Below are 22098 nucleotides of genomic sequence, written 5' to 3' on the forward strand. Positions count from 1 at the left end.
TTAGCCGTTTCTTCATTTTTGTCATCTTTTGTATGGTTTAACATCAGACTAAGAAGTAGACATTAAGTACAAGAGAGTGAACTTAAATTTAGTCACACTGAAACTTCATGTCCCTTTTCATAAGCCACCTAGAAGGCATAGTCCGTCTTTATTACAATTTGGCACACACGCAGAAGCAATAGCTTTTTAAACGGTTTAATTTTCAGGAAGCTGACACATACAAAAGGGCACCACAACCCAAAAATAGCTGCAAAATGAATTGAGCGATATGCTACAGGCAGTTTCTATACATGCTACCAACAGAATAAATAAGAAAACAACCGTTTTTATTTTCAATGCATGGTTGGTTAAGGCTACAATTAATACCTAGACATTACTCAAAAATTGAAATAAGTAAAGAAGAAACAGGTTTCAACATTGAACAATTACCAGAAATGTTTCCTGTAGTTGAAATTCATAGAAAAAGCAGAGATTTCACTCCATTCCCAAACTAAAATCCACAATGACTCCCTTGCGTATAAAAGTCATTGGTGGTCGTGGTAACAAAACTGGACCTTTCTATCATTCAAATGAAATCTTTCACATAAAGAGTACCAAATGTGTTACTACAGTGTTTGACAGTACAAAATGCATTGGACTGAACAGTTATCTGTTTTTATTTCTAAAGGTAGTCAGGCCAGCAAGAACGTTAATGAGAAAATCATACTGGTTTAAAACTGAAATCTTGAAGTAACATCCAACCTAAATTAAAAGTGATCAATTTCAAAGATTCAAATTCAGATTTAAATGGAACATGCCATAAGCAGACATCAGCCCTGGCTCCTGGTGTGTTATGAGCATAATTGGGTATTGTCAGAAGTTTCTCCACTTTACTTTTCTTTTGAGAAGATTCTGATGTAGTGAAGATGATAAATGGCCCAAGGTTACTACTGTGTACCGATAAAGGCAGCCCAAGAATCAGCAGTAGTAGTTGTACCACAGACTGAGGCACATAGCATTAGAGAGGGTTGCTCATATTTGACAGAGAAACTATGTACCCTCCTCCCAAGTTAATGCATTTCCTGCTTGCATGAGGCCAAGTGGTGGTATTGTGCCATTTTCCGCCTTGCGGGGAATCTTCTTTACAACACAATGGGTGTAGGTGCCATCATGTACCCATCATTTCTAACATCAGGTCACTGCAACCTCTCTACACTCTACATGGGAGGTAGCTGTATGACCCAACCACCTGGCCTCATGCATATCAAAGATGTAACCTCTATCAAAACCTGCCAAGTGCCACTAATGCTGCATAATGCATCCACAAAGCATCTCCTGTGTGTGTGACCTTCACACTTTGTTCTGACTGACTATCTGACACTTTGGTAACATGTACCATGACGCTCTTTCTAGAACTGCCAGCATCTTCTAAATTGAATCATTTACATAGTAATAGCTGGTCTGCATGTGCACCACATTGTGTACAAACTGGATCATTCCTTATTGGTCCTTCACTTTTTCTTAAATCAACGAGTGTACAAGGTAGATTCTCCCTCTAAAGCCTTAATGTATGATATGATTTGCATCCAAAAGGCAAAATCCATCAGTAGTGTTTTTCGTGCATCAAAACATAGCAACACACATATTAATGCAGGTTATGGCTGGTCTCTGACTGTATAGTACTGTTCTGCTTTAGAGCACATTATGTTTTCTAAGGACAAAAACGTTCATGCAGACGTTCACAAAAGTGAATTAGTCCTCAGAGAAGTAGAGGCTAACAGGATCCAGCAGGATAATTCCCAAACAACTAGACCCAGAAATGTACAGAAGCAAACTAAACAGTGCTGTTGCACAAATGAAAGCCTGTTGTAAAATCCAAAGGTTTACTTTACTTTAGGGAAACACAACTTGGACTCACAGCTTTGTAGAACCATGCTTCAAAAAATTTGAAATATTTATTTAATGTAAAATTTAGTAACTGTGCAACATGGACATTTAGTGAGAAAATATTTAACGCTTAGTTCTGCTTTCAAAATCACAAGTGCAGAAGGTAAGAGTTAAAGCAGTACTGTTCAACGCTACTTAAAGTCTCCATGGGTGCTAAATGGTTATTTTGCCTTTTACACTTAATTTACACACACAACCCCACACATAAGAGACTTAAGCAAGCTACCTTGGTGTTGGAGTTAATTTAGCAACAAATTAATTGAGAAAATTAGGGTTGTCTAATTTTAGAAACACATTAATCTGCAATATTATTGTGATGGTAATACTACTAATGTTTAGCCATGTTTTTTAATCCTGTCTTACTTTCCCATCATCATGAGACCTCAAACCAAATATATTAGCAACACTGCAAATTCTGATTTAATCTATGATGCTTAAGTTGAGCAAAATCATCTGTAAAATGTATGTAGGTAAAGTTAAATTGATTTTTAAAAAAAGCATATTCCTCTGTCTGCTATGATAAAAAATCACTTTCAGAGACTCCAACTGTCTATGGATTTAAAAAGATTTTCCCATAACTCCCTAATCTGCAGGTCTGGTAATATTGACAGCAAAGTATGTTAGCTAGTTCAATCGTCTTCCTATGTAGCCTTTGTGTATAAGGAAAAATAAATTCTAGCTTGTTGCATAAACACTGCATCAGCACCATGATAACTGAGGGCCTCCATGGCACAAACCAGAAATATACAGTGTGTTGTGCTATTAGATTATTACAATACTGATATAAATAAAAACATATCACATGTGTCAGCTTTATGTCCACCATGCACAACATTATGCTTTCATTAAAATGTAAAAAACTAGCATCTATTCCAAAAGAACAGGTGTAAAATATTCACATCCATTAGGCTTAGACTGAATGAATACAAACAAGAGTTTCTCCTTTTTTCCATTCCTCACCTTCTATCTGCTCTCACCTCTTTTTATTTCTAATCTTCCCTCAATTCTTTTTACTCTCACTTATCTTGTCTCCATTTATCTTCCTGTCACCTCCTCTGCCATCTTTTTTCTAAATCTTTCACCTTTTTCTCTTTTCCAGTATTTCTTCTGCACCATTACGTCTATTTTTTTCCACTGCCTCTCATGTTGGTTTTTATTTACTGATCCCTCGGTTCAGATTTTCTATCTGTCTTTTTATTATCCTTTCAGCACCTTTGTACAGAGCATGACAAAATTATTCACAGCCTGTCATTTGTGTTGCAGCGAAGAACTAATCTCTAGCTGAGCCCTGATTCTGGATCATCCTCCAACAGATGAAACCACTGGCCTTCATTGAAGAATGTGAAATTAAATCATCCACCAAAATAGCATGAAGGAATAACATGCAAGTAAACAGAGACATTGATGAAGAACGGATCTTGCTCGTGTTCAGGGAAACACTGACACTCTGTGGTCATGAAAATAATTGTAGCTTCATAGAAATTAAATTACAATCCAAAATATGAAGGACATCTATTATATTTTTAAAAGCTTTTCTCTTTCGGTTTTTGGTCAGGCTTGTAGATAAAGATAGATGGATTCTTTTATATGACTGTGAAACTGTGAACAGAGGATGAAAATGTTTGGGATAAAAATACAGAGGAAGCTCATGACACACTGTACAGTAGTGTTGAAGTCACAGCAGCGTGCTTTACTAGTATGGATTTAACAACAGTACAGAAATGTACCAAACATTATTATAGTTTTTCCCTTCACAGTAAATTGAGTAGTCCTAAAAAGTTACTGTAAGTTAAAGATACATGTGTTCAGTGGAAAGGAGGTTAAAATGTACATATACATACAATCAGAAAACCGATGCAGTCAAACATGCTCTCATTCATTTGGCTCAGACACCAAGAAAAACTTTTGTTGCTGAAGCCAATTATGACGAACATGCAAAAGATACCTACAGTATATACTGCAAGCTTTGATACAGATGTTACACCTCTGTAGATCTAATTAGAAGCAAAATTTTCTCATTGATAAATTTACAACATTATCTCCAACACCTACCAACCTTAAACCTCTGAGAAGAGTAAAACAGCTGAGTAAGGTGAGTAGGCACGTGGTTAAAATACAGTGGAAGAATTTAGTTGCATATGTTTCTGAATCAGTCAGCTTCTAAATGTTTGATATCCTCTCCTTTTTTAGAAGAAAACATCCTTCGCTTACTGCAGTGAAAAACAGAAGCAGAGTAGGAGTTTAGAGAGTGACAAGGAGAGTTACAAGGGGAAGAGATGGGCGGAGCAAGGGGGAAAAATCTGCCAAAATGAAGAAAGACAGATCTGACAGCTTAGTTGGAGAGGAAAAGAAAAATTGGAAAGATGCTTGAGTGGGTTTAACAGGGTAAAGAGGACAGTGAAATGTGTCTGATTCTACAAAGGGAGACAGTGGGGTGGGACACATGGAGGAAAAGGCACTAGGAAAGGAAGAAGGAAGGATATGAGGAACCAAGAAAAAAAGCAGACAGAAGAAAGGGGGAATGCTTAAAAGAAATGTAGGACACAGGAAAGGAAGTTACAGAGGGAAGCCGTTGGAAGAAAACCAAAAAGGAACCAGAAAATTAAAATGAAGGAAAGACAGAAAGAAAAATAGAACTAAAGGACACAAGGATGGACAGACACAATAATGTAAACAAACAAAATGGTCTCTGTTGCTCTTCACTGTTCATAGTTGCTACATCTAAATGTGAAAAAAAAAGATTTAAATTGGATTAAAAATTAACATCCACTGACACCGTGAAAAAAAAGAATGAAGAATAGAGAGGATCAAACTCAGGATCTCCAGCACAAATAGAAGTTGATTTGGAATGCTAAAACTCATCCCTATAGCCTTAACATACATTATAGTGCATATATATATATATATATATATATATATATATATATATATATATATATATATATATATATATATATATATATATATATATATATTTAGGTATATGCATATATATACATATATATACTGTACATTATAGTGCAGCCTTCCACCTACATTGGTTCACAGAGTTCAGAATTAGCAGTTCAGTGTATTGTTGTTTTAAGAATAGGACACCATGCAGACACAGAAGGACACCGCATAAAAAAGGACAAAGAATAAAAAGCTGTAACATTTACTTCTTCCTGTTTCTCACGCTTAAATATATCATTTTTACACTTCAGTTAGTGAACAACAGGTTTATATGTTATTATGAGTTTACTCAAGTGTATGTAGTGTTTCCCAGTCTGGTCTAGACTGGTTATCAGCACAGGTTAACCTTGTCTGACTGAACCAAACGGAAACAAATCCTGCAACAATATATATTTTATATTTATATATTCCTTTATTTAATCAGATAAACCCCGTTGAGATCTAGATCTCATTTTCAAGAGGGACCTGCCTGAGCAAAAAATTTGCAATACATAGCAACCTGGTTACAAGATAAAAACAATTAATACATATGCACAAGTATAAAACAATAAAAACAATGACACTGTTTCATAGATGTTAGGATTCTCCCTCTTGGCGCAAACCGGAACCTCTGCTGGCTATAGTCTTACTTCTCTTTCATCTCACTTTAGATGTTTTCTTAGCAAGGAGTTTAATTCCTTTAATGTAAGAAAATCTGGCACAATGCCTCCAAGCAAGCCACTAACAGATAACTGTGCTCCACCGTGTTGCTCTTGCAGAGCAAATGCAAGTTATTTTAAGCACAGTTCAGACATCGCATTTAACAAGATTCAATCACAAGACAGCTCAAAGTACAGTCTGCTATAAACTGTATCCATCCAGTTGATTTTCAGAGACTGACAATTGTGGAATGAGAAATTAGCTACCAGGCACTGGGAGGTAAAAGTCCTCTCACTGAAACTAGTGAGCTAAGCACTATTTTTCATGGAACTTAGAAGTGTAGAGTTTGAAATATAAAACTTAAAGCACCCAAATAAAATCATCTAGATATTATGTCCAAATTCAAACAGTACATTTCTACAAGGTCTGCAACAGGCTACTTCTCTTCTTCACCTTTTGATTGCCTCACATCGAGTCTACCTGAGTCTACAGCTTTAATGTCTTTCTTTTTTGGGTTTGTTGTAAGCAAAGTGAGTAGTGGTGTTTTTAACTTTGATACTACGATAACCACAAGAGATTCATCCAGCACAAAAACAGATGCTATTGCGACAAACCAACAGATAAGTCTCAATTTAATATCACTATTGATTGTAATGCACTGCAAAATTAAGTTTTACTTATTTTTTTTAATTTTTGTTCAAATGTCTCAAACAAATTAGTCAAATTTAACATCCAGTTTTGCTGGAAGAAATTCCACAAACCTTAGGACAAAGTAAGGAAATCAAAGTTTAGTCATTTAAATATGCAGAGCTTAGAGAAATCAGTGGAGAACATTAAAAGAGGTGGAGGATTAAGAGAAGATTAAACAGGAATGGGAAGAAGAAATAAGAGCTGTCATCCTACCTCCAGCGATGGCTGTTTTCTTGCCCACCGTCACAGTCACAGCAGTGGAGCTAATCACAATTCTTCCTGCTGGTAGAGCAACAGAAAAATCTTAAAAAGAAAATCCTGGCACCTTTGTCATTTCATGCATAATGAGACACATGGATGCATGCATTCTTTTCTGACATGCAGAAGCACAATACACAGTTTTTAAAAAAAAATTTATTAATCAGCATTTTAGAATGTTACTGTCGGATTAATGCAGCGGATTTGCTGAAATGTATTTAGAAAAATGTGTGGCAGGCTGACTTGCACTAGGTTAGGCAATATTAAGATTCATGCTCTATTTTAAATTTGTTTTGCATCTATTTGCAGCCTTCAGCAGATGCTGACAGTCATCAAGCCTCAGATTTCAAACAGATTAACATTTCAAGTGTTATATAACTGAGATTAGGAGAGCTAATTGAATAATACATTCATAACCAAAGGAATGCATTTGTATATTTTGGGAGTCCATGTGCTCTCTGTATTTAGTTTCTGTTACTTATCCTGTGAGAGATAACTTGCACTGCATAGATTCTCTGATATAATTTTTATAATAATGTATACTATTGAAATGGGAGAAAATGAAGCAGCAAGAATCTTCCTCTCTGATGGGAGAAAACTGACAGGATGTTCTCATATTTAAATGGCATGCTTTATGAGTGGGAACCGGAAAGATAAAAAGGAAAAGGCAGGACCGAGCCAAAACTGAAAATAAACTAAAAACAGAAACACAGAGCTACAGCAGTTTATATCGTCTTAAGCCCAGAGCCAAGGAAAATTATGGGCAGGATAGATTCAAAAGTGGAGGCATGCCAAGTATCAGAGGCAGTTCTCTACCCTGCTCCTCCACACGGTGTTGCACCTCTTCTGAACTGAAGGTGGCACTATAGGCAGCCTCATAATCCCTGAATAGATCTGAAAATGACACACTATCTCTTTTTCACCATCGTCCTAAAACATTTAGATGATTATTTAAAATTTAACACGCACTATTTAACATAAATTAATAATTTGTATAAAACAATCTGAGAATGTGAATACATTAAAAAGGAAAAAAAGAAAAAAAATCTTTCAGCTTTATTCTCAGAATACTCTTTATAGTTTTAAACAGTCCTTGCATTGCGATCACTAACGTGAAAGTATTTTATTACGATTTTATGTGAAAGAGCAACACAAAGTTGAGAATAATTGTCAACTGGAAGGAAAGTGAATAAGAATTTTGTACAAATAAAGTCTAAAACATTGTTTCCTATATATTTATTCACTTTTCCACCACACGTTTTACATGTTGGCAGAAAAGTTACATTTTGTTCTCAAAAATATTTCAGGATGCATACAACAGGATTTGATAGGTTCATTAGGATTTTGTAAAGTGGCAAAATATAAAAAAGTTTCTTTTTCAACTTCTTTTTATTGTGTAAAGAATTAAAACTTATTTCAACATGGGAACATTTTAAAAAGCTCAAAAAGAAAAATCTACTGCCAACAGTTAAGTTATTGTCAAACCTAAGTAGAGGAAATATTAGTATAACGTGACAATCAACATAATGGAAGAAGTTATGTTTGTCCAAATAAAGATTTTTCATGAAAAATATTTTCTGTGACTAAGAACAAATCTCCAGATTACGTCAACAAATAACTTCCTTTTGATAAATAATACATAAATGCATATATAGACACAATTACAAAGTTGTAGGTTGCCAACTGTTGATAAATGAACCTTTTCATAGAAATAGCTACAATATATGGAAATTAAAAAGATTGACAGGTATTCTACATGTCTTTCCTAATTATTCTCTAAATTGTTTGCAACGTGAAGGTGATCCCACTACCTCTTGTGTCCTGTCTGGGCATGTAGTACAGAAACTGTCCAACTGGATACTCTGCTGCTCTGCGGTACCACACAGGGAAATGGTCCAGAGTGAACATATTCTCTTTATCAGTGGAGGTCAGGAAAGACCTACGGGGACAAAAGCCATTGAAGTTTACCTTTAGTTTACAATCTCTATATATGAAGAACAACAGAGAAATGAATTGAATGTTAGTAGAAAATAATGCTTATTCTCAATTTGGAAGAGAACAGAGGGAAAAAATCTCAGAGGAGTCAAGTCAATGACCTGCCTGACTGCCACTACAATGTTTAATGTTTGAAACCTCTTAAACATTGTAGCTGTTTCAATAAACACAAAATACTGCTTTAACACTCACTTGCCAACTCTTTTTTCAACACCCGTGTACCTCAGGAACCTCTGCAAGCCTGAACGAGTCCCCAAGAAAGCAGTCTCAACACCATCGTCCATACTGGGAGAGCAGCAAAACACAAAGCTAAAAGGTGAGGCGAGGTTGAAATATAAGGCTGGAAGCCCAACACTGCATCCAGAGAGAATTTTCATGAGTTTCATTTCAGTGTTTTTGTTCACCTAGATGTGTTAAGCATGAGAGCGGTCCAGTACGCTTCCATAGGTGCTGTAACAACAGCATCAAATAGAGTCTGTTGCAACAACTGTCTATCACCTGTAAGTACAAAATAAGAGGGAAAAATCTGAAAGTTTTCAAAGAAAATATTTACATTTCAAATCGCAAGTAAACAAAATGATTTTGTAAATGAAACTGAGTGTAGGCTTACAGCGCAGATCTTTTTCTTTCCCAGTGAGATATTTTATGACAGCCTGCAGCTGGGTCAGTTTGCGATGTGATGGGTCGATATCTATCTCACAATAGGTCCTGCAAAAACAAAATGTGTAGATAAATATTTGTATGAAGGAAAACAACCTTTCCACTGAAACCTTTAAAAGGAAATTCAATACTATATGTTTACCACTCATTGGCTAAGGTCAGATCTGGAGTGATTAAGTCATGAAGACCTGAAGAACAAAGAAAGAGGAAAAGGAGAGACTGAAAAGGTTTGTTCTCTTTAAAAAATCAGACAGATTTACTAAAGCTTTAAATCTACCTTCATCCAGTGAGACATTTCCTGTGAAGATGTACTCTCCATACCCTCTACTCAAGACTATACCAAGACTGTCAAAATAGGAAAAGAAAAAACGTGAAATAATATACACAATAGCACAAGCATCCATATGCTTACAGGTGATAACATCTAAAAATATACATTGTTCATATACAGTAATTCTAGTTATGCCAGGATTAGTGTTTTTAAATAAATGAAATATTTCTCTGTATGGTGAGCATACAGTTCCTTTTATCACATTACAACCACAATTTTTAATACACCCTTTTGACAGGACACTAAGTGGTGATTAATTATGAAGTGAAGCAGAAAAAATATGTTTCTAAAGCTTATTTATTTAAAAAAAATGCCATCAGATGTCACTAAAATGCCATGAAGTCCTCAGAGGTCTGTTACAGAATATTAGTTAACAAACAGCATCACAATGACCAGACAGCAGAAAGGTCAGGGAGGAAGTTGTGGAGAAGTTTAAAGCAGAGTTACAGAGTGCTAAAAGTGTGTTTACAGTGAGCTTGAACAATCATCTTTTAATGTACAGAGCTGGGAGCGACACAAAAGGTTAGCAGCTGTAAGCGCAATGAGAGGTGGTACCACAAAGTATTAACTCAGGAGGCTGAATACAAATCCATGCCACACTTTTCATATGTAAAATAAAACTTTGAAAGTCATCAGATCATTTCCTTTCTAAGTCAGAATCCTGGACTGTCTTATATCACATTTATTCCCAATGAAGCACATTGAAGTTTCTGGCTCTAAAGTAACAAAATGTGGAAAATAAATTTAAGTAGTGTGAATACTTTTGCAAAGCACAGTAGATGCTATTTGCAAAAATAATCAAACAAACCTGAATGGTGTCTCATTTATGACGGTGTAAAAATAATCATTCTTCAAAAAGATCACTCTCCTCTGCAAGAAAGAAAGACAAAAGATCACAAATTTGACAACAATAAAATAATAATCATGCACAACTGGTAAAACAACCATCTCCATTAATTAAGCCATATTCTGAATTAATTTAGATGACAATAGATAAAAGAAATACTTGTTTAATTGGAATGGAAACCTGTCAGGAAACGACATAAGATTGCCTGCTCTAAAATTACAGCAGCAACTATTTCATAAAAAGAAGTAAAGTCCTTACTCCTTTGTCCACTGAAGATCTCACATCTAAAGACATTGTGCCGGTTTCTCCTTTGACCATGGCTGTCCTCAGCTATAAACAGATACATAACATATTCAGGACTCATTTTTAGTACAGCAGTCATTCAATAAAAATAAAAAAAATATATATGAAATACAAAATTGTGCACTGACTTTCTGCTCAGTATCCTCCCATTCAACCTCTGACAGATCAACACTGTTGTAGTTTGGTTTAGGCTTCAGTTTCTTTCCCTCCTTATACTGTCACCGACAAACAAAAACACAGACATATGGGAGTTTGTTACTAATGTCGCTGGGTTAATAAAATCTCAACAGTCTCTCAGAGGATGTGAAGCAAATCTTTGCATGTACCAGAGGCCGTAGTTCTGGATGAGACAGGATGTAACCATTATTGGTGATGAGGAAGGCGTAACCATGGATACCCAGCTGGAGGAACAGAACAGCAGAAAACCACTTATATCTCCTTACTGTTATGACATTAATGATATTACGCGGTGTGTTACAGTCACACACACTGCTGCTGAAAAAGATGTGCTCAATTAACATCAAAATTACAAACACAGCACAGCACTGCAGATTCTACATAAAGACAGGAAGGAAGAAAACACCATAAAAACAGCACAGCAAAAGCTTAAAAGAATACACTAAGAAATAAAATGGAGACCGGATTAGGCTGATTTTTAGCTTGTTCCTCCCTGATCAGTAATCAGCCACTGGGAAACTGAAACATCTGATTATTGCTGTCAGTGAAGTGATAAACACTCCCTTGTGTGGAAGTTATAGTTTAATGTAAAAGGCTCAGTGAACTATTCTGGGTGTCAGTCAGAAGAAGACCAAATGGTGTGATTAGCAATTTAAAAGGAACTATTTTTCTCAGACATGCCGGCTGTTTCTTTAAGCTGTAAATCACATATGATTTACCTTGTATCTTGGAGCTAATTTCATCAATTCTCTTAAGGCCACATCTGTTCCTACCACACCCAGCAAAATCCCATGAGACAGCTGGAGAGAAAAGGACACCGGAGTTAAATACAATGAATTATACAATTCCATGCTACCTTTAAGATCAACAGACTTGCATTTGCACAACATTGACAGGAAAAAAAAATAGAGTCATACTTTGAATCCATTATAATCTGTATTGATGTACATACTTCCCTTCCTTCTGTACTCATGCATCAGTATGAACATAAAACCATAAATTTAGCAAATAAAAAAAATGTCAACTTACAGTTTCTTCCTTCTTACTGAAAACAGGCATGGCAACTGAGGTCATCAGGAGCAAACTCTGTGCCTGAGTGTTAAACAGCTGCAATACAAAAGACAGATTTACACTTTAACTTCTGTTAAAAAAGTGACTTATGGACGCATTCATGAGGGAACTGAGAACTTGACAGACAAAGTAGTAAAAAAAAACAACAAGAAAATATATTTATGAAAAGTTGATGAAAATGAGGTGAATAAATGAATGAGTTCAAAACAATACTTTTTGTATTTCCAGATTTGCAAGACTAACATATATATAATGTTTTTATTCAGCTTGAAATGTTTTTAAAAGACAATAATATAACTGAGAAGTTCCAGTCTGGGTTTAAAGTTGCTCATAGCACTGAATCTGCCTTGCTCCGAGTGTATAATGATCTCCTCTTAACAGTTGATTCAGGCAACATTGCAGTTTTATTACTTCTAGATTTGAGCTCTGCATTTGATACTGTAGATCATCAAATTCTCTTACATAGATTAAAACACTGTGTTGGCCTGCGAGGCTCAGTATTCCAATGGTTCAAGTCTTATTTAGAAAACAGAACCTTTTCTGTTCATCTTGACCAATCCTGTTCTGGGGCCAGACCATTAAAGTATGGTGTTCCCCAAGGGTCAATTTTAGGGCCCATTTTGTTTATCTTGTATTTACTGCCTCTTGGTAAAATTTTCCAAAAATTTAATATTTCCTTTCATTGTTTTGCAGATGATATCCAGATTTACTTGCCCCTTAAATTGCAAAATGGTACAACTGATTCTCTTCAGCTGTTGCTAAACTGTTTAGCTGAAGTTAAATTATGGATGGAAAAAAACTTTCTTCACCTCAATGAAAGCAAAACTCAAGTTCTATTATTTGGTCAGAAACTTCAGACTACAAATCCAGATCAGATTCTTGGTTCTTTAGCTCGCTCTTATCAGACCTCTGCTAGGAATCTTGGTTTCACTTTTGACAGCTCTCTAAAGCTACATAAACAAGTTAGTTCCGTCGTTAAATCGAGTTTTTACCATCTTCGGCTTTTAGCAAAAGTTAAATCTTATTTCGGTTTTAAGGACTTTGAAAGACTTATCCATGCCTTCATAACAACTCGACTGGATTACTGCAACTCTTTATATAGAGGGATGGAAAAATCACAGATTCAGCGACTTCAAATGATCCATAACGCAGCAGCACGGCTTCTCACAGGAACCAGGAAGCATGACCACATAAGGCCAACTCTGGCATCTTTACACTGGCTGCCTGTTTTTTATCGAATAGATTTTAAGATTCTTTTGTTAACTTTTAAAGTTTTAAATGGGTTAGCCCCCCCTTATCTTCGGGACCTTTTAAATTTCCAGTCTGTGTCCAGAACGCTACGATCAAATAATCAGTTATTACTTACAGTTCCTCGAACTCGACTTAAGAGGAAAGGAGATCGAGCTTTTTCTGTTGCTGCTCCTGTTTTATGGAATAACTTACCTTTCCAGATTAGATCTGCCCACAGCCTGGACCATTTTAAATCGCTTCTTAAAACTCATTTTTACTCTTTGGCATTTAAATGATGTGTGTTCTGTTTTGTCATTGTGTTGTTTTTGTGTTGTTGTTTTTGTGCAGCACTTTGGTGCAGTCTTGTCTGCTGTAAGGTGCTATATAAATAAATTTGACATTGACATTGACATTGACATATAAGACAAAGATTACTAATGCTTAGCACGCTCTATGGTCGGTTTCTAACAAATCAAACTGAGGAGCATTATTAGCCAAGTTCAGTTTTAGAAAAACGTAACACAAACAAAAACATCTACAGACAACAAAATACTCTCTGAAAGCTGTTAGATGGAAACAGCATTCTAAGGAAAACCCCTTACACAAATACCCTTTACTTTATATAACTAAGCTAAAACTCCAATTATGATTACCTCATCTTTATTGGGAAGCTGAATGGGATGATGGAGAAGAGGAGAAAACAAACCAGGATGAAATGCATGACAACAAAAAGAAAGAATGACAAGGAAGGAAAAAATTATGCAGCTTAACAAAGAAGATGCACCAAAACCTAAAGAGACAGATTTGTCTCTGTTCTAACTTTATTATATTCATTCTGCCCAACATGTTTGTGAATAATGAGAGAAGAAGACTGACCACACTATCCATGTAGGCCTCTGTCCAGATGATGTCGTGGTCATGGTTGATAACCATTGGTCGACTGAGAACATGGAGATATTCCATGACATTTTCCTGAACATCAGCCAGTGTGGACACGTGTGTGTAATAACCTGCAGGATAAGCAAATTCATATAAACACATTTCACTTACCTGGAAAATACAGTAAATTTAGAGTCCATAAAATATCAGATCACTTGTTAAGATATAATTATGGTAGATTTTTTTTTTATTAATCTGTTTGATTTCTATTGATACTAAAATTAAAACATCTCAACATACAAAATTACCCAAATGTGTGTGTCGATAACTCTCCTGTGGTTTGACTTAGTCCAGGTTTTATGTAATTATCAAAGTCTCAAATGAACAGTTTTAGGAAAATAGTAATAACTCTGTCAAATATAGAGTGCATTGCAAAAATATTTACACCCTTTGCAGATTTCACACATTGTCTTGTTCAGTTGTTACAAGACAATGTGTGCAAACAGCTAAATGTTTAGAGCTCTTATCTTGATGGAAAGAGAATCTCCAACCCATTTTTATGCATTTTGCGGCCTCTAACAAGTTTTTCTCCACGACTGGCTTTCTGTCTCTACTCAAGAAAAGTGACTCCAAAGCATGAGCATGGAGCCACCACCCTGCTTCCAACTGGCCAAATTCTGTTAAACTGACCAGCTTTCCATTCCCTGATCAACAAAAGCATGATGCCTCCTCCACATTTTGCCACAAGGATGCTGTGATCAAGCTGAGGTTTGTGGTACTAATACGACAAAATGTATGAAAATGTAAGGAATATAAATACAGAAACTGTAGCAGTTGGGAGGAATTACCAGACCAAAATTTCATTGAATGCTGCATCTTTCTGATCTGAACTGATGCATGACACAATGTAATTCACAAGGGGGCAGCAACTGATAGCTACAAATAGCCTCAATTCTGATCTAATTGAAAATAAGGAAATACCTTCATCTCTACTCTGATAATGACATGATTTTTCCTAAGAGACTCTGGTTTAATTATTGGGTCGGGGTTTCTCTGAAACATTTCAAACAGGAAAACAGAGGAAACAAAAACATAAATTAGCTTTACCCTTGTTGTTGCAGGCGATCCATTTAACATTTTCAGCAAAAGTCATCTCGCGCCCAATGAGATACGTGAACACTCGAACCTGCAGAAACAGGTAAGAAGTGTTTAAGCGGCAGAAAACACCCCACATTCAATACTCTGAACAGCTGAATGAAAATAAACTTCACACCCGACGTTCTGGAAAGTTAAACTCTTCAAAAACATCCTTGAAGTCCTCCATGGCGCCGTCTGTTATCAGCATGATGACCTGGTTGCACAGACTGCCCTGCCCCAGTGCAGCAGCCTAAACATATTCATTAACAAACATGACTGGAAATAACTGCACCATTTCACAACAAATTTTACATATATATATATATATAGCAAAGAATAGAGACTAACCTCGTTAAGGACCTTGAAAGACTCCTTCATTGCTTTTTTTACTTTGCCCTCTCCTTTGACTTGAAGCTCATCCACCAAAAGCTTGAAGTGCTGTAAAGTCAGATAAAATACATACTCACACAACATCACTTCTTCGTTGCTATTTTAATTTTGGAAAATGCAAGTAAACTGACTCATGTGTTTTAGGAGGTACAAAACATGAGAGGGACTGTGCAGTCAAGAGCTTATGCCTGGTTCCCTGGCCAATAAAAGCAAAGTTACTACAGCTCTAGGAGGTAATCAGGATTAATTAACACATGCACACAGGCTAATTCAGCCACAATGAGTAGTGGCTTCTGCAGTTGGACCTTACAGAAAATGTAGGTTAAAGATAACCCAAGCCGCAGACTCTTTATTTGATCCTGTCAATTTTTTCTAAATTATATAATGAGCAAAATATATTTTTAAAACTTAACCTATTGTCACTCTTTTTGGTACATTTGCAGAAATATGTACAGTATATTTTGTTAAAATCCAGACAAAAGAGAACCATGTAAAGTTTTTTAAAATTTTATTTTACCAAAAGCGGAAAAGGGGGAAAGAAAATTGGGAAAAATCTGCAACATGCAGTGTCTTACAGTAGTAGTATATATATTCCTTGACCTTTTCCACATTTTGTTCCTTTGCATGTTGCAAACACAAAACTAAAGGTGTTTTGTTGGTATTTTAACAAGTTAGCAAGTCAGAATAAGTTGGATGGAGCCAGTTGTAGAAGCCAACCGTTTGGAGGCTGCAAAAGACTTCAGACTGGATCTGAGGTTCACTTTCCAGCAGGATAACGACTCTAAACACACAGCCAGCACTACAGTGGGCTGTGTCAAATCAGGATATATTTATGTGGTCGAATGGCCTAGTCAAAGAATAGATCTAAATCTAATCAAGACTGAGGCGTGCCTTGAAAATTGATGCTCACAAAGTGCAAAATACAATATGTCTGACCTTCAGCTATTTTGCACAAAAGAAGTTCCAGTTTCTAGCTGTGTAAAGCTGCTAGACACTGCAGCAAAATGTGTTTTTACAAAATGTTGAATCAGGAATGACAATTACAAACACACTCAATACTTTGGGAAAAATAACTGTTTAACACTACACATAATCTTTCTTTAACTTCACACCACTCTAAAACCCTTCACACATTGAACTTTATGGTGGTAGCATCATTTTTTTTTTGAATTTCAATGAGTGTGGATGCTATTTTGGGCACTGTGTCTAACTCATAAAAACAAGCACTCACATTTGTAGATGGTAGCTTGGAAACGCTTATCATGAGCTCCTGTTTCATAAAATAGGTTTTGGAAAGACATGACTGCTAAGCGTTCTTTAATAAGGATGAACAAATGTGCCAGCTAACATCTGTCCATTCTCCTGCAGCCCATCTCTCTGTGCATTCAGCCAATCAAATCCCACCCTCACATGCCACATGACGTGCTTATAAAACTGTCAGCGGCCAGCGACCTCACCTGATCTGTAACAATGTGGACGGGAGTGAAAGTAGGGCATACATCCAGCAAACAGACACGCACATGCTGCAGCACAGCAGACTGAGCAGGTGTTGGGATATCAAAATATGAGAACGGATGAGCAGGAGGAGGAAAAAATGATTGCAGCAGTAAAGCAATGAGACATTACTGATACTGTTTTTATTCACTCTAAGAATGAAATAAAGGGGAAATAAAAGATGTGGCTTAAAAGTAAAATAGTTAATACGCTTAGTCTACTAAAAAAGATAATTTTTTTGACTCAGTTTAGAATAAAGTAGGCAGAAATGGTATTTATAAGACAAATAAAAACAACGATATTAAAGAAATTACAACTGGCTGGCAAAAAATGGACAAAAGTCAAAAATAGGTTTTGGGTTTTCATTATGTTTAGGGGTATAAAAAATGTTTCCTTTCACATACCAGAAGGGTCTTACAATGAATGCTACAATTACAGCACATTCTTACATAAAGGATTTAATTAATCTTTATCTACATACTAATATTTAACAGGCAATTTAAAACGTTTAGATGTGACACAACAAATAGAAAAAGCATGGAATCCGAGCTGTACCAGCAAATCATAGTGCAGAGAAACATAGAAATGTTCCCAATAGTTTTCTAATTTACGGAGATGCAGGTGAATTATACTGACTTGCTGCCAGTGAGAAGCAGGATGAAATGCCCCTAAGACCTTGACCGTGAACTTTACCTGTGATGTTTAACTATCATGTGAATCTCTGTCATCAGAGGATTAGCAGGATTGGGTCAGCAGAAGCTAATTGTATTAATTAACTGTGAGCCAGTATGCGCCTGGCTTTTTTTTTTTGTGTGTGTGTGTGTGCGCGTTACCTCTCGGTTATCCAGATCAGCTTGTACCAGCATGCCCTTGAAACAGGGTTCCACGTAGCGAACATAGTCACTGTACTGGAGAGAAACCAACAAAATGAGAGAAATGAGGAAACATTTAGCAATATAGAAAGGTAATAGAAATAAAGAAAAGTTCATATTTTCATATTCAATCAGATGAAAGTCTTGCAACCTTCTATTCTTTAAAATAACAGCTTCACATTCCTGCGTGTTCTTATACTTACAGCTATAATATTTACAAAGTCATTTTCTCCCAGAGTGTCTAGGATGGTGTTAATTGTGTGCTTGGCTATCGTCAGTCTCAGCCCCTTCATGCTGCCACTCACATCCACCACGATTATCACGTCTTTGGGAGAAGTGGCGGCCTGTATGTACCTAAACAGACAGGTAAAGATAAAGATGACGTTAAGAAAGAAGGGGAGGAACGGAGCAAGGGTTATCCTTTTATTTGTTCCTCCAGTCTTCCGTTCCTTGCGTACCATCATCCCTTTATTGTCATCCCCTGACTTTCTAAGCCAATTACACGCAAATGAGATTTCCACTGTAGCAGATGTGATAGGAAGCAGCCGAGACCTTTTAGCTCCGTGATTTCCGCTTTCCAAAACAACAGCCTGCCTCTCTAAGAACGTTGCAAAGTTCCTGGAACTTCATTAGCTGTTCCGTGAAACTTTCCAGGAAGGCAAAATCTTGCTCTGTCTGTGCAGTTTTACTCCTGGGAATGGAAGTCACAGAATTACATGTTTTACTTGATTATTTTTATGAAAAGAGGTAATCTTTCCTCATTAAAAGAGCACAATATTTGGCCAGACCATTGCTTTTTTAACAGAACATAAATTTTAAAAATGTAGGCTATCATACAATGTGTTCCTATTTTTTCACACCAAAGACTGGTGCCTGCCTGTGAAAATGAGATATGTTGCAAGAAAGAAATTAATCGATAACAACCTAGAGGAGGCTGATGGTCTCTGTCACATAGTGTAGGAAGAATGTAGCTGAGATTTAAAGTGTTAAAAAAAATCATTATTTTTAAGATTTTTAGTAGCAGGCAACATGTTTGTTTTAAAACGACATCACTGTGTGACTGATGATGGAAAGGTTGTAGCTTTACCAGTTTCTGTTTCTGCAGTCAAAGGTGACCACGCCATTTTCATCTGGAATCCACTGGATTCCTGGGAATGTAAAAAGCAAAGCAAAAAAGAAAAACAACAACAAAAAAAACAAATTTGAGAGTCAGTACACAGAAGAATGTAACAGTAGCCATCTTTCCCCCAAAGATAAATGATTGTACAACTCCTGCCACATCTACTGCCATCATGCACTGAATTTTACATACAACAAATCAAGTAAGTACCCTGTTTGACTTGAGTAGTTTAAAATGCACCTGCTGCTCCACTTATTGCATTAACAGCACAGTAATGGGTGAAAATACAGCAGGTAAAAATAAAAGCAAGGTAAATTTGCAGGATGCAAAAATGTCTCTCAGTATACCTGGGTAGAGCCTGAAGAAGCCTGTGGCACTGCCAAAATATTGCCAGGTGAGAGTTGGATCCTTCTGGAAATTATCAATAAAAATATCATTCAGAGCCTCAGACATGTAGACCCCATTTAGAATATCAGGATCTGTAAAAAGAGACAGAAACAAATTTGGATATTATAAGAGATTTACTGCATTTGTAGGTAAATCCAGGCTTTATGATTTTGTTACCTCGATTGTAAACATTTGTAGGAACTTGGATGTTACTCTGCTGTGTGTTAACTGGAAGTTTATTGAAATGTTCATTTTTCTCCAAGAGGAATTCTCCACCAAGTGGTATTGGATTGCCCTCCTCATCCACAGTGTTGATCAACAGGGAGTTAAAGTAGTCAAACTGGAGAAAAAAATAAAAAACAGATGCTTGTAAGGCAGGGCCAGCTTGGGGCATAAGAAAACTTTGTGACGCATTCACTTTCTTATGTCACAAGACAATTACACCACCAAAAAACAAAACCAACAAACACTGCAATTGTTGTGCTTGTGCATCTTTTTCTACCATACGTTTTCCTTCCACTTAACTTTCCATTAATATGCTTTAATACAATACTCTGAACAGAAGTGTTAAAGATGCAGCAGTCTGTTAGATCAACAGTCTTTACTAGAGTGTAGATCAGTCTCTGTGTTATGAATCTATGAAGTATAAAAGTTTTGCAGAAAGAAAATTCTGCTTATTAAAAGCCTAATAAAAATAAAGACATAGGCATTCAAACTGCACTTCTGGGGGTAATAATATAATTTTACACAATTTAACACAGCTCTGGTAAATTGGTAGTGCTGAATATCACTAAAAATAAGTAAACAGGATAAAATGATGATCTGGATAAATGGTTGAACTTAAGCACATTCTTACTTACTTCTAGTGTTTCGTTGTACTCGTGCCCAAGATCAGCATCTTCTGCTGCTTCTGCTAATTTCTGCAGCAGAACACAACTTCTTAATAACACTCAAAACTATGATCATGTTACTGAAGCACTTATTGTGATTAATAAAGCAACAGTTACTGATGATGGATCAAACAAGCAGCAGACTCTCTGCATTAAACATATCGTCATTATTACCTTCACTGATTTCATTTTCCTTCCGAGCATCTCCTCCATTTCCTCCGCAAACTTCTTTACCAGCTCTTCACCGTTCACCTCCTCCATCTTCACCACGCCCTCCACATCCGTATATTTCTTCAAAACAAATTTTACCTATTTAGCCAAGTCCACATTATGTACACTTAAACATTTGCTGTTAAAAAGCTAGTGTAAGCATCTACAAGCTACGTTTGGGTTGCCACCCACTAAGTCTGCACCTTACAGAATTTGACCTAATTGCAAAAGTGACTCAACTATCCTCACTTTAATAAATTGAGCACCGCTAAAATAACCATCGGTGCTGATGGCTTTAATTCCTGTGCCTCCTGAATACGCGGTGGGAACAGATTCGGAGTTTGCAATTGGTTTTGTGTGGAAACTCGGCTGGTTTTGGGTCAAATTTGTTAAGCAGCTTTCCCAATCTACTTCTGCTGCAGCTTAGTATCTTTATGTAAATCATGAAACCAGACAGAATCTTATTCCGTACCATCACAGGCAAAATAAAAATAAAAAAAACTCAGATCTCGCATTCTGGTTAAAAACCATAAATCATGCCACCTTGTTGCTGCTAAGAAAGATTCCTAAACTCTATAAAAACTAGAACAGTTTGCTAAAATCATACCCAATTCACAGCTCCACCTCATATGAATGTGCATGAGTAAATTTTTTTGACAGTTTAATATTTTTAAGCCTTTTAGGGATAATTGCTAAAACTGAACAAATCTAATGATGACTGGATATATTTTCTAAAATGTTCATATTACGCTCCGATTTCATGCTGTGGAAATGGGAGTAGCAGAATTAATAGATTCTTTGAAATATCAAAAAATTATTACCTCTCTTTAAGTCAAAACAAATTTGAACAGTCTCTTGCTGGTTGGAGTGACATTTTTACATTTTCTTACAATAAGTAGATTATAGAAAGCTACATTAAACTATTGATTGTCAAAGCAGGTAACAAGTCCAAAATGTAGGTGGACGGATAGATGAATGGATGTAAGGGCAAACAGATTGTTGTATTAAATCATGTTAATTTTATTCCTCATCATATTTAACAAATATGAAGGGGAATAAAGCATGGGAATACTAATAACGTATACTCATTTGACCAGAAAAAAACTTCAAAAATGAATTAGAAGACTTCGTGAACACACTGTAAAATCATTTATCAAACTCTATCAAACAAATCCATTTAAAACCTATTGAAGGTATAGGGTTTTTTTTTACTTTCACAGAAACAGTTTTTAATTTTCCCCTACCTTGGAGCAGGAAAGCAGATATAAACAAGAGAAAGGATTATAAAGAAAGGATTATGAAGAGCTCTTTGCAGCCTACAGCAAATAACAACAAAGCTGTGGCTGCTGAACAAAATCAAAATGTTCTTTCATGATCTTGCAACTGAAAAACATTTAATAGTTTAGCCGGACTACACAAGCAAGAGGTCCGAGTCACAAAATGCTCTGCAACTAGAAAGCCATTGATTAGACACAGGTAGGTGATTAATGGCTTCATGTTGCGAAGATTAAACTAATGCACTGGATGCTTTTTACACACTGGTGGCCAAAAACAAAGATAAGCTTGTAAAATATGAGAAAGTGACACGGTCTGCATAAACACAGCCAATAATAGTAGAGTCACTGCACAAATTTATGTGA

The 22098-nt window shown here is 36.1% G+C and overlaps 1 protein-coding gene across 3 annotated transcripts in view; it reads right to left on the minus strand.

Moving 5' to 3' along the window:
- The window catches only part of cacna2d4 (calcium voltage-gated channel auxiliary subunit alpha2delta 4), a 79845-nt gene that overhangs the window by 51971 nt on the left and 5776 nt on the right, over positions 1 to 22098 (minus strand). For all 3 annotated transcript variants that reach the window (XM_023350113.1, XM_023350114.1, XM_023350115.1), the window contains 24 exons: positions 20423 to 20539; positions 20219 to 20278; positions 19536 to 19698; positions 19319 to 19450; positions 18939 to 18999; positions 18055 to 18205; positions 17813 to 17887; positions 15444 to 15533; positions 15232 to 15345; positions 15066 to 15144; positions 13956 to 14089; positions 11808 to 11885; positions 11498 to 11578; positions 10928 to 11002; positions 10730 to 10816; positions 10557 to 10628; positions 10260 to 10321; positions 9398 to 9465; positions 9263 to 9308; positions 9071 to 9168; positions 8865 to 8958; positions 8653 to 8745; positions 8277 to 8404; positions 6421 to 6489 (listed from right to left, as the gene is read on the minus strand). In XM_023350113.1, the coding sequence (XP_023205881.1) occupies positions 6421 to 6489; positions 8277 to 8404; positions 8653 to 8745; positions 8865 to 8958; positions 9071 to 9168; positions 9263 to 9308; positions 9398 to 9465; positions 10260 to 10321; positions 10557 to 10628; positions 10730 to 10816; positions 10928 to 11002; positions 11498 to 11578; positions 11808 to 11885; positions 13956 to 14089; positions 15066 to 15144; positions 15232 to 15345; positions 15444 to 15533; positions 17813 to 17887; positions 18055 to 18205; positions 18939 to 18999; positions 19319 to 19450; positions 19536 to 19698; positions 20219 to 20278; positions 20423 to 20539 (2227 nt within the window). The remainder of the gene's footprint in view (positions 1 to 6420; positions 6490 to 8276; positions 8405 to 8652; positions 8746 to 8864; positions 8959 to 9070; positions 9169 to 9262; positions 9309 to 9397; positions 9466 to 10259; positions 10322 to 10556; positions 10629 to 10729; positions 10817 to 10927; positions 11003 to 11497; positions 11579 to 11807; positions 11886 to 13955; positions 14090 to 15065; positions 15145 to 15231; positions 15346 to 15443; positions 15534 to 17812; positions 17888 to 18054; positions 18206 to 18938; positions 19000 to 19318; positions 19451 to 19535; positions 19699 to 20218; positions 20279 to 20422; positions 20540 to 22098) is intronic.

Source organism: Xiphophorus maculatus, chromosome 17 (assembly GCF_002775205.1).
Source record: "Xiphophorus maculatus strain JP 163 A chromosome 17, X_maculatus-5.0-male, whole genome shotgun sequence".
Lineage (NCBI taxonomy): Eukaryota > Metazoa > Chordata > Actinopteri > Cyprinodontiformes > Poeciliidae > Xiphophorus > Xiphophorus maculatus.